At 29.4% G+C, this 15,926-nt stretch overlaps 1 protein-coding gene across 7 annotated transcripts; it reads right to left on the bottom strand.

Annotated features, from left to right (window-relative positions):
- Window positions 1–8,146: 8,146 nt before the first annotated feature.
- On the bottom strand, window positions 8,147–14,750 carry LOC120068296 (Haloacid dehalogenase-like hydrolase (HAD) superfamily protein). Of its 7 annotated transcripts, none has more exons than XM_039020016.2 (8): window positions 14,622–14,750; window positions 14,475–14,544; window positions 13,972–14,037; window positions 13,774–13,871; window positions 12,324–12,449; window positions 10,768–11,001; window positions 8,660–8,725; window positions 8,147–8,561 (listed from the first exon to the last, which is right to left on the bottom strand). In XM_039020016.2, the coding sequence occupies exons 2-8, from the start codon at window positions 14,527–14,529 to the stop codon at window positions 8,394–8,396; spliced, it is 813 nt and encodes a 270-aa protein (XP_038875944.1). In that variant the 5' UTR covers window positions 14,530–14,544; window positions 14,622–14,750; the 3' UTR covers window positions 8,147–8,393. The 7 variants fall into 7 exon arrangements, with proteins under 7 accessions (XP_038875944.1, XP_090164899.1, XP_090164900.1 ...); XM_090308773.1 differs by having other exon boundaries at window positions 12,315–12,449; window positions 14,622–14,706; XM_090308774.1 differs by having other exon boundaries at window positions 12,315–12,449; window positions 14,475–14,540; window positions 14,622–14,691.
- Between the last annotated feature and the right edge of the window lie 1,176 nt (window positions 14,751–15,926).

The raw sequence follows: 15,926 nt of genomic DNA, 5'->3' as shown, positions 1-15,926 counted from the left end.
TTCTTTTAATTTTTATCCAGATAGCAATTGAAGTTTCGACAGACCTATACGAGAGTTAAAGATCTGCCACCACTTATATCTAAATTTCATAGCAATTGCATGTTACTGTGGCATTTCTGTTTGAGTTTATATCGAAGAATGTGGCTAGCATGATTTTAACATCATATCGTTTTAGTTTTATTTTGGTTTGTGAATTAAAAAATATTTGTACTTTTTCATTTGTGTGGGTTTTGTTGTGGTTGATGGTTTTTGAGCTGATTTTTTAATAGGGTACAATAATGTACTCTTGGTAGTAGTTTGGACTTTTTTTCATATACTACTTGGGAAGTGTTTATAAGAATCTTCTTTTCAGGTGTGCCATCTTTTAGAGAAACCTTTGTCGAAATTTTTATAGATAAAAAGAAATATTTGTTAACCATTTGTTTTGAAAAGTATTTTTAGAATTTGATAATGGATTTCATGGTTTAATTGAAATCTTGTCATCATGTCATGTCCTAGGTTTCATAGGGTAACTTGGAACGGGGTGTGACAGAAGTTGAAATGCCACCGTTTCTTACTTACAAGTTGAAAAGTCTTAGGAAATACAATAATAATAGGGAAATTTACAAAAATAGCAAAATTTAATCATTTTAGACTTATATAAGTTTTTATTACTAATAGATGCTAATAGAAATCTATCATGTTTATCAGTGTGTTTTTGTTATTTCTATATAAATAGTTTAACATTTTTTTTCTGTGAAAATTTCTTCATAATAATATATAATTTTTTTAGATTAATCCAAGTAGATAACACACTTATTACTATTTCAAAGATCAATATTTTCATTTGTATCTATGATTATTATGATTATTGATGGTTTTTAAAGAATAAAATATACTATTCTATTTCTTTGGATTGATAATTATTGAGAAACAGGTCTATCACGGGGCCCTAGCTAAGATGAAAATTCATGAGAAAAATTTTAGTCCAATTGCTAGGTATGTAAATTTTGTGCACAACGTTCAAGATCATGCGACGTATATTGATGGCAGTGAATTTAAAAAGATGTTTCTTGTTGAAACGATGTATGAATCTGTTACCTGACACTCAAAATAATCAAGGGTAGAAAATTTTATGTAATGATTTGAGACCTATGATTTAGAGAGGTGTCAAATATAAACCCTCTAATCCCATTGACTTTCCTGGTACCTGTATATTTTCTTATAATCTCTTTTAATAATAAAACTGCACTCTTCTTCTATCTGTGGACGTAATTAATACACTATTAATGAAATAACTTAAATCTCTATGTTGTTTTTTATTGTTTACAGTTTTTTTGCTTGTCGATTTTGTTTCTATCATAATATTTTTACCGAGGTCAAAATCATGAGGCTGATATATTTGCCTTGTGAAGCAGAAGATTAAGAAACCCAGATTGGAAGAGATCGAGGAGAATGTAGATTGGAAATGGAGATGGTGGAGTGGATCTTCTTGGAAGGAAACAAGCATTTGGAAGAAATTGAAAATGAAGAGATGGAGAAAGGAAAAGGAGACGATAAACCACCTCACCGACAAAATTATTATTAAATCAATATGTTTATCCATTAATCTATACATAGTTAGCAACTTAAACTTCCACATAATTTTCCGTTAGTCAAACTAACGGTCGAGGAACCATTTAGAACCACTAACTAAATCTCGAAAGCTAAAATGTTAATTTTAAAATCTCACAACCAAATAGACACTAGATTCAAATACGAGGGATCGAATTAAAAGTGTAATTTACCCCATAAATGATAAACCAAATACATATTATTAAGTCAGTAAGTTAAGAACTAGAGCTTAATTGATAATTTAGTCCGTCTCATGTGTAAAGTACTTGTGTGCATTTTGCGTTAGAATCACTTCATCAATCTTCCAACAATCTGAATCTTCAAAGTTTGCTAAAATGTTACTCCCTCGGAGTCTGCTAACAAAATAAGTACCATCAGCACAAATTAAGCATCAAAATACTCAAAATGATTCATTCTTTTATACCTAAATCAATATAAATTAGTAATGTTACGGTTTTTAAAAACATTCATTATATAATAATTGGGTGTTTTAACCCAAAGAGTTGAATTAGAGTTGGGGAGAGTTGATTCCTTCTTTCGTCCAAGGAGTTCGTAGCCCCACAATTAAGAAGCATCCACTACGACAAAATTGGGATTTCATGACATTTAAGAACCGTAAGATTTAAAAGTCGTGACAGTTATTTTTAGTCCATATATCATCGGTAAAGTTATGAACATCAATGACAATTTTTAAAAAATGTCATGATTGGTCTTCTCATGACAATAAATAAATGTAAACAACGAATAATTACCGATAATCATAAAATATCATCATCAAATTTACTATAACATGTTATCATTGTCATCAATTGAGTCCAAATTAGCTTATTTCTGTAACGTTATGTGTATTGATGATAGTTATAAAATGTAAAAAACGAATATATGACATTTTTTTCTTGTCAAAAATATCTAAAATATGACACTCTATTGTCAAGAATATTTGAACCATGACAAACATGTCAACAAATATTCTATCACAACACATTTTTATTGTCACGGAATTTCATATTTATGATACTTTTGTATTGTCAATACTATACATGACTTGATAGGTTGTTATTTCTTTGAACCCTATCATCACACACGATATCTATAATCAACTTATCGTATTAAAACACGAAAAAAAAAAAAAACATAAATATAAAGGATATATATAATGATAAAGTTTATAGTGTTTTTACAAAGAGATTGACTAAATAACTATTGATAAAGATTTTACAATAAGCTAGCTAAGTACAATCTACAAACAAGCCTGAAATAATACATTGCAACCAAAATTTTGCCACTGACCCTACAAAAAATATTATAAATCAATCAATTGCTTTGTGACTTCACTGCAAAATTAATAGTCAAAATTGTTATTGATGCAAAAGTACACCCATGGTCATACAAGTTATTTGACATGTCTTGAAATTCATGGATTTTACATCATCCAAAAAATGATGAATTCTATTTCTGTTTTGCAGTGGGATAATGACAGACAAATGTCTTCGAACATTGCACTTTTTATGCATTATATGTCATGTTGATGCTCCCAATTATGAGAATTATCATCCATTGTAATTAGATTTCATATCATTGTAATTTCCAAATGCCTCTTTATGACCTGCAAGAACAAGCAATCTCTTATGCTAGAAAAAAGAAGAAACATGAAAGCAAAGAGTTTAACTATTCCTCATCTGAATGACACAAATCGTCGGAGAAGAAAGAAGATGAAGATAAATCCTTCAAGTCCAATACTCCAAACGACATGATGGAACCAAAAAAGAACAAATTCCAAAGTACAGAAAGATAACTCAGAGAAGCTCCATAAAAAAAAGGACGCCAAAAATTTACAAGCCTACTCCTTTAGAAGGCAATTCAAAAGCTTCCCTCGAGCCTACAAAAATCTGCAGGTAGAGGAGAACTTTTCAGGAGTGGAAAAACTAAATAAATTAGAAAACGAAGAATCATTGATTAAACTGACTTAAACACCAAAATTCATATGTACCGCATAGTCAAACAATAAAGAAAAAGGAAAAAAAAAAAAACCAGTCACTCCTTTGAGATCTTGAGAGTAATGCAACAAGTTAAACCTTAACTTAAAGATCGCCTTACAAAAATTAAGTTTCATAAACACAAAATTAAGACTGAAATGGAAGGAAATAAAAATGGTTTTTTCTCCAGCCTTACTGTTAACAACAAAATCCAAACAAGAAACAACAAGATCACAAGAAATAGAAGAAAAACCAAAGCATGAGAAGTAAATTCCACAAAATTAAAAGCTCGAAGTGAGCTAAAAACACCACAGTTTACCTTGAAAAATGGGAGAAAATTCAGAAAAATCAAAAGATATGGCAGTAGAAACAACAAAAAGAAATGGAAATATCTCAAGGAAGAGAAGAAGAAAGCATAAGAAATGGACAAATCCGAAACTAAACTACGATCGATTACATTATTTAAAGTAGATCTTATTCAATCTTCCTGACTTGCAATCTTCAATCCATTACCTACATAGATATGGATTATTTACCAATGATTTGAATATATCATAAAATTTAAACATACAAGTACTAATCACCACTCACCAGTCAACAATCAGACTACAAAAAAAAAAAAAAAAAAACAAAACAAAACAAAATTTCAATATCAAGAATTTTGGAAAAATAGATCAAACAACAACATCTCAAAAATCCAAATTCAAAATTGATAGCTAAATATATAACAGATTTCTCTAATAATAAGAGGCAAACAAAAATCCAAGCAACAACAAAGACGATATTCAATCAATATATTGACCAATAACCATCACAAATTCGGTTTACTTGGAAATTATGAGTCTTCAAAACAAAAACCTCACCTTCAGCACTGCCGACTGGCTCTTCTAGCAACCACATGACGGCGATGGCGAGTGCAGCGATCGTGACCTGGGGGAAGAGAAACGAGATGGCCGAGAGATAGAAAACGAACAAGAGAAAGAGAGAGACGACGTGACCTTATACCTCAACGTCCGGGGTCTGGAGTGCAGCAACCGATCATGGACGGAGTGAGCCGCGACACACGTCAAGGATAGCAGTGACACTTGAGCAGCGACCCACGCCATAATAGCATTGACCTTTGGCAAAAACCCACCTTTGCGTGATCAAAAGGAATAAGGGAAGATAAATGTGTGAAAGAAGAAGATGGGTGCGTGGGGTGGCTACGAGTTTAAGGAGAAAGAATGGTGAAGAACAAAATGAATAAGGAAAAATTGTGAAATAAGACAAATGGGGGTCTCAGTTTTTTTTTTCCCCTTAAATTACTTATTTTATTATTTTCACAATAAAAAAAAATTACCTTTTCTTTTGGTTAATGACAATTAATAAGTGTCATACATCAGTAATATTTAAAAACTATCGTAATCGTTCAAAATACAAAAATTAGCATTTTTTCCCACCAAAACGCCCTTTTTTGGCATTTATGATAGTTTTTTTTTTCTCTCCCTTCTTATTTTAGCTATACTCTTATGTCATGGAAAGTCATTTTGTTGTATTGATTAGTTTTATGTTTTATTAACTCTTATATTGTAGATCTGAAGATTTCATAACTCCACTCCTTATCCTAAATACTCTTAGGGGCTATTTGGGGACCCGTAATGGAATGTGTTTGTAACATAATGTAATCCAAAATTCATGTTTGGATTGAGCGCTTTTGGCCCGATTTTTAATACCAAAGTCATTCCATTCTGACAGTTTTTATCCTAACCTTATTTCCCACCATTTTCACACTTCACGATCTCATTTTCGTTTCACCCTCGATTCCCCATGCATTCAAACACTTTTCTGATTTCTAATAATCCCGATTACATTCCAACTTCACAAACAGCCTCTTAAAGCATCAACATTCAATCATCGATAAAAGTAAATTACACTGTAAAAGATGACTATAAGTCTCTGTTGAAGAGTCTGTTGTTCTAACTAATGAGAGAGAAATGAGAAAAATGGGAAGTGTGTGAATTTCATTCTAGAAAACTCCATATAAATACATATCTTGAATCTAAAAATAGATTCCACAATGTTAGCAATTAATCCCACTAACTCCACAAGAATAGGAACTTAGACTTGACTACAACTAAAAATAACTTCAACTATTTCCTAGAAACTAGGAATTGACTAGATCAACTGAAAAACTAATTTGCAGTTTTGAGTTACTAACATTCTTCTCCTAACTCAAATACTACAAACACCTTACTTGCTCCTAAGAGCTTGAAAATGACTCACACAAAATCCAGGTGATCATCCATTTTGCTGTACCATACCCTAGGAGCTTGCTTCAACCCATAGAGAGCCTTCTTCAACAAATAAACCTTCTGCTCTTGTCCTGGTATGATGAATCTGTCTGGTTGCTCAATATAGATCACTTCTTCTAACACTCCATTTAGGAATGCTGACTTCATATCTAGCTGATACACCTTCCATCCATGTTGGGCTGACACAGCCAGTAGCAATCTGATTGTGTCTATTTTTGCAACTGGTGCAAAAGTCTCAAAAAAATCAATTTTCCAGACTTGTACATACCCTTTTTGATGAAAATGTCCCAATCTCTTGTGCCATAACTCAGTGTCATTTACTTGACACTTGAAAGCTATCTGCTCCTTCTCGAGTGGATCCAATGAGAAGCTCCTATGCTGCATCTTTATTTTGAACAACTCATTCCCACTAGAATCAGAAATGAGGCAATTTCCTTCTTCAAACAACACTTTGAATCCCTTCTCTACTAATTGACCAACGGTTAACAAGTTTTGATCAATTTTAGGGACAAACAATACTTCAGTAATCAACTTGGTTCCAACACAACTCTTTATTGTCACTGTGCCCTTTCCCTTTACTTCTAGATACTCATCGTTTCCTATCTTCACCCTTAACTTGAATGACTTGTCAAGGTCCTTGAACAACTCTTCGTCACTTGTCATGTGATTGGTATACCCATTATCAACCAACCAACCATCACATTGAGTGATTGATGAGAAACAAGTAGTCACAAAGAGTTGATTTTCTTCTTGTTGTACTACAACATGTGCTCCTTTTTACTTTTGAGTTTTTGCTTCCTTACAGAATCGTTCAATGTGCCCTAATAAATGACATCTTCTACACTTTACATCTGACCTTCTCCAGCATTTGAAATGTGGATGATTCTGCTTCCCACAGTGCTTGCATGTACTACTAGCATCCTTTGCTACAGACTCTAAGCTACTGTTGCCACTTCCTTTCTTCTCTCTTCCACCTTCTCCTTGCTGCACTATAGATTTCAATGCCCCCTAAATGCTTCCTTCTTGTCTTATCAACCTCCTCTGCTCCTGTGCTTGCAAAGCACTAACCACTTCTATCCCCTTGAGTTTTGAGAGGTCTTTAGTATTTTTTAAGGAAGCAATGGTTGCTTCATATCTCTCAGGTATTGAAACTAGAATCTTATGAACCAATCTATTGTCAGATGAATTGGTTCCTAATGCTCTTGCCTTATTAGCAATCCCAAATTATCTAAGTACTCTTTAGTGGACTCAAAATCCTTCATTTGCATTCTCTCGAATTCTCACACCAAGTTCAACACTTTCATGCCTTTAATCCTCTTATCACCTTCATACTCACTTTTGATGAACTCCCAGATCTCCTTTGCCGACTTCAAGGCCATAATTCTGTTGAATATGGCGGGAGACACAGCTGTATATAGGAAAGCTCAAGCTTTTGCCTTCCTGGTCACCCTCTCCTTATGAGTCTTGATCTGATGTATTGTTGGGTTATCAGGAAGTGGAGCAATCTCATAGTCTTTCTCAATTGCTTCCCAAAAATCACAACCCTCCATGTAGGCTTGCATTCTGATAGCCCATGCCTGGTAGTTTTCACCATCAAACACAGGTGGAGCCAATGAAGAAAGACTGTTTGATTCTAATTCCATCTTTAACAACCCTTACAGGTGTATCACTCAGTTTCTCTCGAAGATATTTCACTGATTCTCACTCACAGATTCCTTAAGAATTGAGGGCTCTAATACCACTGCTATTCTAACTAATGAGAGAGAAATGAGAAAAATGGGAAGTGTATGAATTTCATTCTAGAAAACTCCATATAAATACGTATCTTGAATCTCAAAATAGATTCCACAATGTTAGCAACTAATCCCACTAACTCCACAAGAATAGGAACTTAGACTTGACTACAACTAAAAATAACTTCAACTATTTCCTAGAAACTAGGAATTGACTAGACCAACTCAAAAACTAATTTGCAGTTTTGAGTTACTAACAGTTACGCTACAACATCAGGAGTTAGTTTAAATTTCCAATGTGGTGGTGATCGACGTTGGGAGTAAGTCTCTTGACGGAGATTTTTTTACTATACTCCTGACGACGCCAACGACATTGGGAGACCATCTCCCAACATGCTTTTGGCTATTTGCCGATGATGTTAGGCATCGGGAGAGTAACTTTTTCTTGTAATGTTATCATCTATATATAAGACTCGCCTTGTTGCTATGAATAAGGAAAGAATCATTATTGCAACATATCAATACTTAAAACTGTATACGAGTAGATAAAGAATAATCGGTACAAGTACATTATATTTATTGTTCATAGAGAAACAAATAAAGTACAAATTCGTGTATATAGACACCCAAGTGGGCGTGAGGTACAGTTCTTTGACATGATCTAGTATCACCTAAGTAATAAAGCTTGTAGAACACAAAGGTTTTCCATATTAACTTATTTTGTTTTACGCCAATAACTATAATATAATATTCATAACTTTATATAACCTATGCATTTATTTTAAGAAGTACCCCATAAACTATGCAAGGACCATAGCTTCAACTATAAGGGCCTGCATAGCTTGCTCTGGCTGGTCGTCGTCGGCGTCCTCTTCTCCGCCTTCCCATAACTCTGGCAATGCCTCTTTTATATTGTGGATGCTAACTAAGGCATGGTCGGCTCCAGGGACCAAGTCCGAGCTTCCAACCTGCAGTAACAAGTCTCTATCTTTAGAATGACACTAAAGAAGTGATAGGATTGATCAAGTCCTGTCCCTGCAGGCCAAATTAAAGATAATATGCTTACTATAACTGTATGAAGGCCTGCTGCTTTTCCGCTCTCGATATTTCGAACACTATCATCAAAAAAGATCTGGGGATGGAAAAGAAAAAATGTCATGTTTGATAGAGAATCTGAAAATAAAATTTTGAAATTAAGGTATTAAATGAAAACAAAGTTATATTATATATTTTTAGACATGTGTTTGGTAGTAGAATTTAGAAATTTGATTCTAATTTATGCAATTGTAAACTAGCAGTAGTTCTGAGTAAATATTAGTTGACAATAAATAATTATTAATTTATTTATGAACATGTTTTATGAAAAAAAAATTGTATAATTATTGTTTTGTAATATTATATAATTTATAGAAAAAATTGAAATTTTAGTCCCTATAGTTTGGAGTAAGTTAAAATTTAGGTCTTATGGTTTATAATTAGAATTTACCCTCTATGGTTTGATAAAACATTTTATAATAAGTAGTCCTTATAGGGACTATTTAAAAGGATTTAACAAACCATAGGAATAGTATACAAAGTTATATCAAATAATAGGAACTAAATTCTAAATTTTAAAATGACTAACTTTATCCAAACCATGGAGACAAACTTGGAATTCAACCTAATTTAATTTATAATGCATTACATACTATATATTTCAATTAAAAAAAAGTTGGGTTTATAACATGACATACTATATTTGTAAATGTTTTTTTTTAATCTTTATTTCATATAATTCTACATTTTAAAATTTTATATTCAAATTCTGGATACAAAGAAAACATAAAAATGTTGTTTTCAGATTTTGCATTTATTGGATTATAGAATCTAAAAAAAGTTTTCAGAAATAAAATTTGAGTTGTCTAGCAAACATAAATTCACTGAATTTAGTGAATTTAAAAACATAAAACATAATCTAGATTGCGAATCAAATAGATTCGTCCTAATTTTGTTTTTGGGTGCTTAACTTAAAATTTAGTAAAAATGGCATTTCGAAATATATAAGTAGATCGACGAGTAGCAAATAAAGAATAAGAAGAAAAGCGACAAACAAATTTACGTGGATTACTAATAATGTGTTAGCTACATCTACCGGCAGATAAGAGAAACATTATTTTATTATCTTAAGGAGAACATAGTACAAAATACTAGAGATAATGTGCAGGCCGTAGAGGTAAAGCAAGACTCCATATTTGGTTATGCGAAACGTCCTATAACATATGCAGAACATCTTAACAAATAATTTACTATGTTAATAATTTCACGTCATAACAGATGCAGAATATCTTAATAAATAATTTACTATGTTAATAATTTTAAAAAAATCATAAATTAACTGAAATAGGGAATTTCAACGAATTAAGGGTATTCAAATTCAATGTAAATGAGTATGAGTAAATTACACATAAAAGGAAAAAAAATGTTTAAATATGTAAATTTATATCTTAAACTTTAGAAATTTAAACATATATGTTAGAAATGATATATAAACCATTTTCAAAGAAAATCACAAGTCTAAAATAATAATTAAATTAATACAAATATTAGTTTAGAATTTGAATTAATCCAAATTAAAAGTGCTGAAATTTTCTCTAATAAACCATGTTAGAAGATTATTAATAATAAGAGATTGACATTAATTTACAGCAAGGAGCGCAGTTTTATTTATTTTATTTTGACATGAGGTGTAGTGTAGAAGGAAAGAGCAATATTTGGTAATTTTTTATACCCATTTTTTTTTGGAGCCACCTAATTCTTCAATCACAATTTGTCACATGATAAAATTTTTACGAGTGCAGAACATAGTACACTTTTCGAGGCTTTGAGCAATTTCACCACCATTCCATTATAATTTTTTTATTAATATTATAAAAAAAAATACTTAGTACATCATTAGTAATACCTATTTTTTTGTACATCCCATCAAATTATCCAATTATAATTTAATTTTTTTGCTTCTTTTTTTAAATATTTTAATTATTTTTTTATATGTAAGATGAGAGTGGAATGTATAAAGATGAATGTATTCAAAATGATTTTATTATAAGTATCTAAAAGTTGGAAGAAACTCGAGCTCTCCAATCTTAATTGAGGGAAAAAATTAAAAGGAAGAAAGGATGGCTATAGTTTTGTTACCGTTTTGTTGGGGTGAGTATCAGCAATTTTGATAGCAGCTTGAATGGCTTCAATGGATGGCTTGCAGAGAATAATTCCATTGCCATTACATTTGCTTTCTAATGATAATGGGTTGTTATTATTATTATTGTTATTATTAAGAGTTTCAAAGCATATGACACCTTCAAAACAATCTTCCAAATCCAACCTCTCAAGAACTCGAGCTGCGTGGGCTTTGTCAGCATTAGTGAAGATCTGCATCCAACGTAACTTAACGTAATTAGTTTGTGAGTTATTAAAGATAATTACTCGCATCTTAGTTGCACGAGCATGTCAATTTTTTTAATAAAAAAACCAAAACACTATATAACAGTCTTTTATGAGAAAAATCTAATATCCCGAAGGTCGTTTGGTTTAAGGTTTTATAGATGTCTGAGAATAGAATACATGAAAATTGAATGTGTGAGAGTCAAAGATGTCTGTGATTGGTTGTGCATGGAAATGTCTATTGAAATTTTTATAAACTAAAATTTTGTTTGTATTTAATTAATGAAATTAAGTATGAAAATCTTATATAATTTTAAATATTATTCAATGTATTGATAAAAATTAATTAATTAAGAATCAATAATAATTTTAATTATATATATGTTTACAATTGACTAATCTACAATTAAAATTAACAAATTAATATAATTAAGGGTGTTATATCAATTATAATTTAATATCTAATCATTCTTATAATTAATTAAGTTCAATATTAGTAATTTTGAATTTAATTAAATAATATAAGAAAATATATTTTAATAAATAATATATTTTATAAAATGTGGAGAAAAATGAGATAAAAATATATTATATTAATAAAGAATACAAAAAAAAAAAAAATTTGAATATGAAATGTTAATGATGAATGAAGTAATATAAATTAATCACAATAAATAGTTAACTGATTAAATAATCAATAATGATTATATGGTCATATTGAATGATTAGATTAAAATTAATATAAATAAATAATTTTTTATTATTAAAAAATAATAAAGTAATCCATCATTATTATTGAAAAATGAATTTTCGTACTAACTAAATTTAATTAATTTTAGTTTACTAATTAAATTTTTTTATTGATTTATTAAAATAAATATTTATATTAATTTTATTAAATTAATATTAACTAATCAATTAGATTTCAAATGAAATTATATATAAAATGAAAAATCAACGGAGAGGAGAAAAGAGAAAATTCACAGTTTTGAAAAGAATAGAAAACCCTTGTGTGGAGAAATGAGGAATGCCTGGGAATCAAATGGTTAAAACCTGTAAACCAAACATGGATTTTGGATGTCTATATCAATTCTCATGCAGAAAATTCTCACATCAAGTAGTCTCTTAATGAAAAAACACGAGGTTAATCTCAAAATCAATTAACAAGAAGAGAAACAACTTATACATCTTAATAGATTATTATGAGATATTTGATTTTTTTAATTAGATATTGTTAACATGTGGTCTCAAAATAATATTTTAGTTATGAAATGTAATGTGATGTCTTAATTGTTTTGTACTTTGCATACAATTTTGCGCTGTGGAATGGAAAGAAGGAGGTTCCTCAAAACTGGATCAGGCTTCAATGCCTCATAAGGTAAGGTACCATGCACATACGCATGAAATTCCTTATCGTCAAATTCATAACCAAGAGCCTGCAAAAATAAAAGTAATAAAAAAAAAAAACTAATTAATTAAATTAAAGTTTAAACCTTAGTTAATATCGCTTACTTCCTTAATTTAAATTCAATTTTCTAATGTGTCATAACTCAATTGATTATATTTAGGTACGTTTGATAACGTTTGCATTTTTTTAAAACATAAAATTATTATAAATAGAAATATATTTAATTACTATTTTTGTTTCTTATTTTTAAAAAGATGTGTATGATGAGTACTATTTTTCTTTTCTTTTCAAATACATTTTTTTTGTTTCTTATTTGTAACATAAATCAAAATAATATATATATAACTATTACAAAGAGCCTAAGAAAAATAAACATTTCTCGCTCCAACCGGTTCACGTAAGTAATGTCTAATTATATTAGTTAGTCTAAATTAGACTGACTAGTAAATTATCAGATAGACTTTGTAAATTAAATTTTTAACGATTATTAATTTATTGCACAACATGATATGTATATAATTTTATGTCGCGTTTAGATTAGAAAATTGAGCATACCCGCATCTATTTAATTTAAAACTTTTTAATTTTTTTTTTCCATTTTAGAATGCATTTGTTTCTCATTTAGCCAATCATATATTCACACAATAAAATCTGAAAAATAGAAAGACAATTTTTTTAAAACTTAATGATAAACATGAATATTTTATTGACATATTTATTTAATACAAAGAAATTAAAATTCTACCAAAATTGAGAAAAAGAAAGCACGAGGTTTTATAAAAGAAGAGGGAAAATGGGAAAGAAAAACTTAAAAAGGATGGAGTATTAAAAAGAAAAAAAAAAATGGTCTTTTATAAAAATAAAAAAATAAACAGAAAAAAAATTAGGATAGAATAGAGAGATATGAGAGATGGGAGAGAGTAGAAAGGAAGTTGGAGAAAATATAGGATGCATGTATCAAAACGGGAAAAAATGAAACAAAATTTTGAGAAATTACGGTGGATTTAAAATATATTTTCAAGTGTTTAATTTAAAAAATAAGTAATTTTGGAAGAAATTGAAGTGTATGATAACTACTTAAAGTAATTTTTCATGTGTATTTTAATAAGTTTTTATTAAAAGTGTTTAAATAAAAATAATTTTTTTAAAAACAATTTTCCCAAGTTAATCTAAACAGAACCTATATCAAATTTGACTCTAAATATTTTTTCAAATTTAAAAACATGAAATACGGAAATGATTATCAAACAAATTCATTTTTTAAAAAAATAAAAACGTGAATGTTATCAAACAAGCCCTTAGTAACGACTTGGTTGAAGCTATATGTGATTTTTACGATTAAAAAGCCTTACCTTAAGTCCAGCCATGGTTGTCCCATATTCCATGTACAAGTCCAAGCACATTTGAGGCACTTCATTTTCATCCATATGCAAATACTTCAACATAAACTCTGCATGTATTATTATCAAAACAACAAGAATAATATTGATCAATATATAGTATGAGTTTGATTTTATGTGCTTTCCTAACTTTAAAATTATGTATGTTACCTTCAATTTTCTTACGACATGCTAGGTTAATTCCACTACTTCTAGGGTACAAAGTATCATCCATATCTGTGTACACATTTATCAACTTTATTAAACAAGTCTCAACGTATTTATATTATTTGGTTAAATACTATTTTGATCCCTATATATTTTGAGATTTTTTCAATTTTAGTCCATGTACTTTTAATAAATCTTAAATTTAGTCATTCAAAGTTAGTTTTGATTGAAATTATCTAAATAATAATAATAATTTTCATGCAAGAAAATATAATATGTGAATATGTTTTCAAAATTTATAGTGAATATGCTAATAGATAACAAAAAGTTTTTGAAAAAATCAATCATAAACGTAACAGACGTAATGACTAAATTTAAGATTTATTGAAAATACAAGACCTAAAATTGGACAACAAACTAAGTCAAAGTATATTGACCAAAACGATATTTTAACCTATAATATTTTATATCGTTTTTTTATGCATGAGTATATGTGTCAATTATACCAAATAACAAACACTCATATCTGGAGCTTTCATGGGACATCTTAACAGTATCCATCTCTTACAAAACTACCTGTACGAAAAAAAAAAACAATAAGATCATAGAGATATGATGAATAATTAACCAGAACCCGAACAAGCGAGACCAACCAATGTTCGTGTTATAATCGAACGAGTGAGGCAAGAAATAAAGATCTCTATGAAAATGGATTAATGTTGGTTCAAAATAACCTATGCTTCTAGTTTATATAGATTTGAAGTTGGTTTGATGCCCTGGATAAAAGAAGATTAAGTTCATGCATGCAAGTAGATATATGATTCCAAAAACCTTCAAATTGAACATTATTGGAAAAGTATTCCCCAAGCATGCAATGTTTCATATGGTTGAAAAGAATGGGCTTAGGGAATCATATAAAAGGAAATTAAACATCACTTTCATACCCAATGTAATTTTAACAAATGTTGAGTGGGTGTCGATAAAGGATTCTGGAGATAAAAATAAATTACTTTACGTTTAATACTTGTAAATATACAATGTAATTATATAGGTTAGTTGATTAAGATATTATACCATTGATTAAGTGGTTCAGATCACTAATAACGTTAATATATCATAATTTTTGTGGTAAGACCATGCATTACGTGTGGATAATCATTATCTTTTGTTAGAATTTGGCCTTGCATGCATTAAATCCATTTAGGGGTATATACAAAAAAGTTGACTTCCAATTTGAAAAATAGTCAAAAATAAAAATCGTTGGTTTTTAGCTAAAGTAACAGCGACATGGTTATGAAATTGTTACCTGTCTTCTAGTTTTACCTTTGCGGTTAGATTAAAACGTTCTCTAATTATGTAGATGGTATACTAAAAAAAGATCCAACACACCAAATTATAGGGGTGAAATTTATAATTTAACAAAATAATAATAATAATAATAATATTAATAATTTACAAATTTGTAATTAAAAAAATCATGCACTTATATAGAATTTTTTACGTATTTTATTTTTTACCCCTTATATCATTAATTTACCATTTTATATTATATCATAATCATGATTTAAAATTTCCATCGAAGTTGCAAAGTTTCAATCGAAATTTTGAGATTTGGATGACTTCGAAATTTCAATGGAGAGATTTTGTTTTCCTCCAATTTCAATGAAATTTCAAAATTTCTTGAAACTTTAAAATTTTGAGAATATTCTGAATTCCTCCATTAGAATGAAATTTCGAGATTTTGAGAAATTTCAAGAAATTTTGACATTTTGAAAAAATTTCAATTTTTTTTTTTAATTAACTATGTTAGCTCACTTCAAGTTTTTCAATTTTATGGTCTTGATTACACATAATTCTATAGTTTCAATGTCATTTTCGACAAAGGATTAAGCCATTTTTATTTGTTACTTTTTCTAATTTTCAACTTTTCTAAATTTTGAGCTTTATTTTTGGAAAAA

The sequence above is a fragment of the Benincasa hispida genome, chromosome 12 (assembly GCF_027475165.1).
Source record: "Benincasa hispida cultivar pf3 chromosome 12, pf3_genome.v1.1, whole genome shotgun sequence".
NCBI lineage: Eukaryota > Viridiplantae > Streptophyta > Magnoliopsida > Cucurbitales > Cucurbitaceae > Benincasa > Benincasa hispida.
The sequence above is the reverse complement of the archived record's forward strand: the minus strand, read 5'-3'. Positions and strand labels throughout refer to the sequence as shown.

Excerpts from the sequence above, each read along its gene's own strand:
- LOC120068296 (XM_090308773.1), bottom strand. The coding sequence starts at position 14,529 with ATGGATACTGTTAAGATGTCCCATGAAAGCTCCAGATATGAGTGTTTG. Across the intron at positions 14,038-14,474 it reads ATATGAGTGTTTGTTATTTG|ATATGGATGATACTTTGTAC; the intron begins GTATAATTGACA and ends ATGTGTACACAG. Across the intron at positions 12,450-13,773 it reads CAACCATGGCTGGACTTAAG|GCTCTTGGTTATGAATTTGA; the intron begins GTAAGGCTTTTT and ends TTATTTTTGCAG.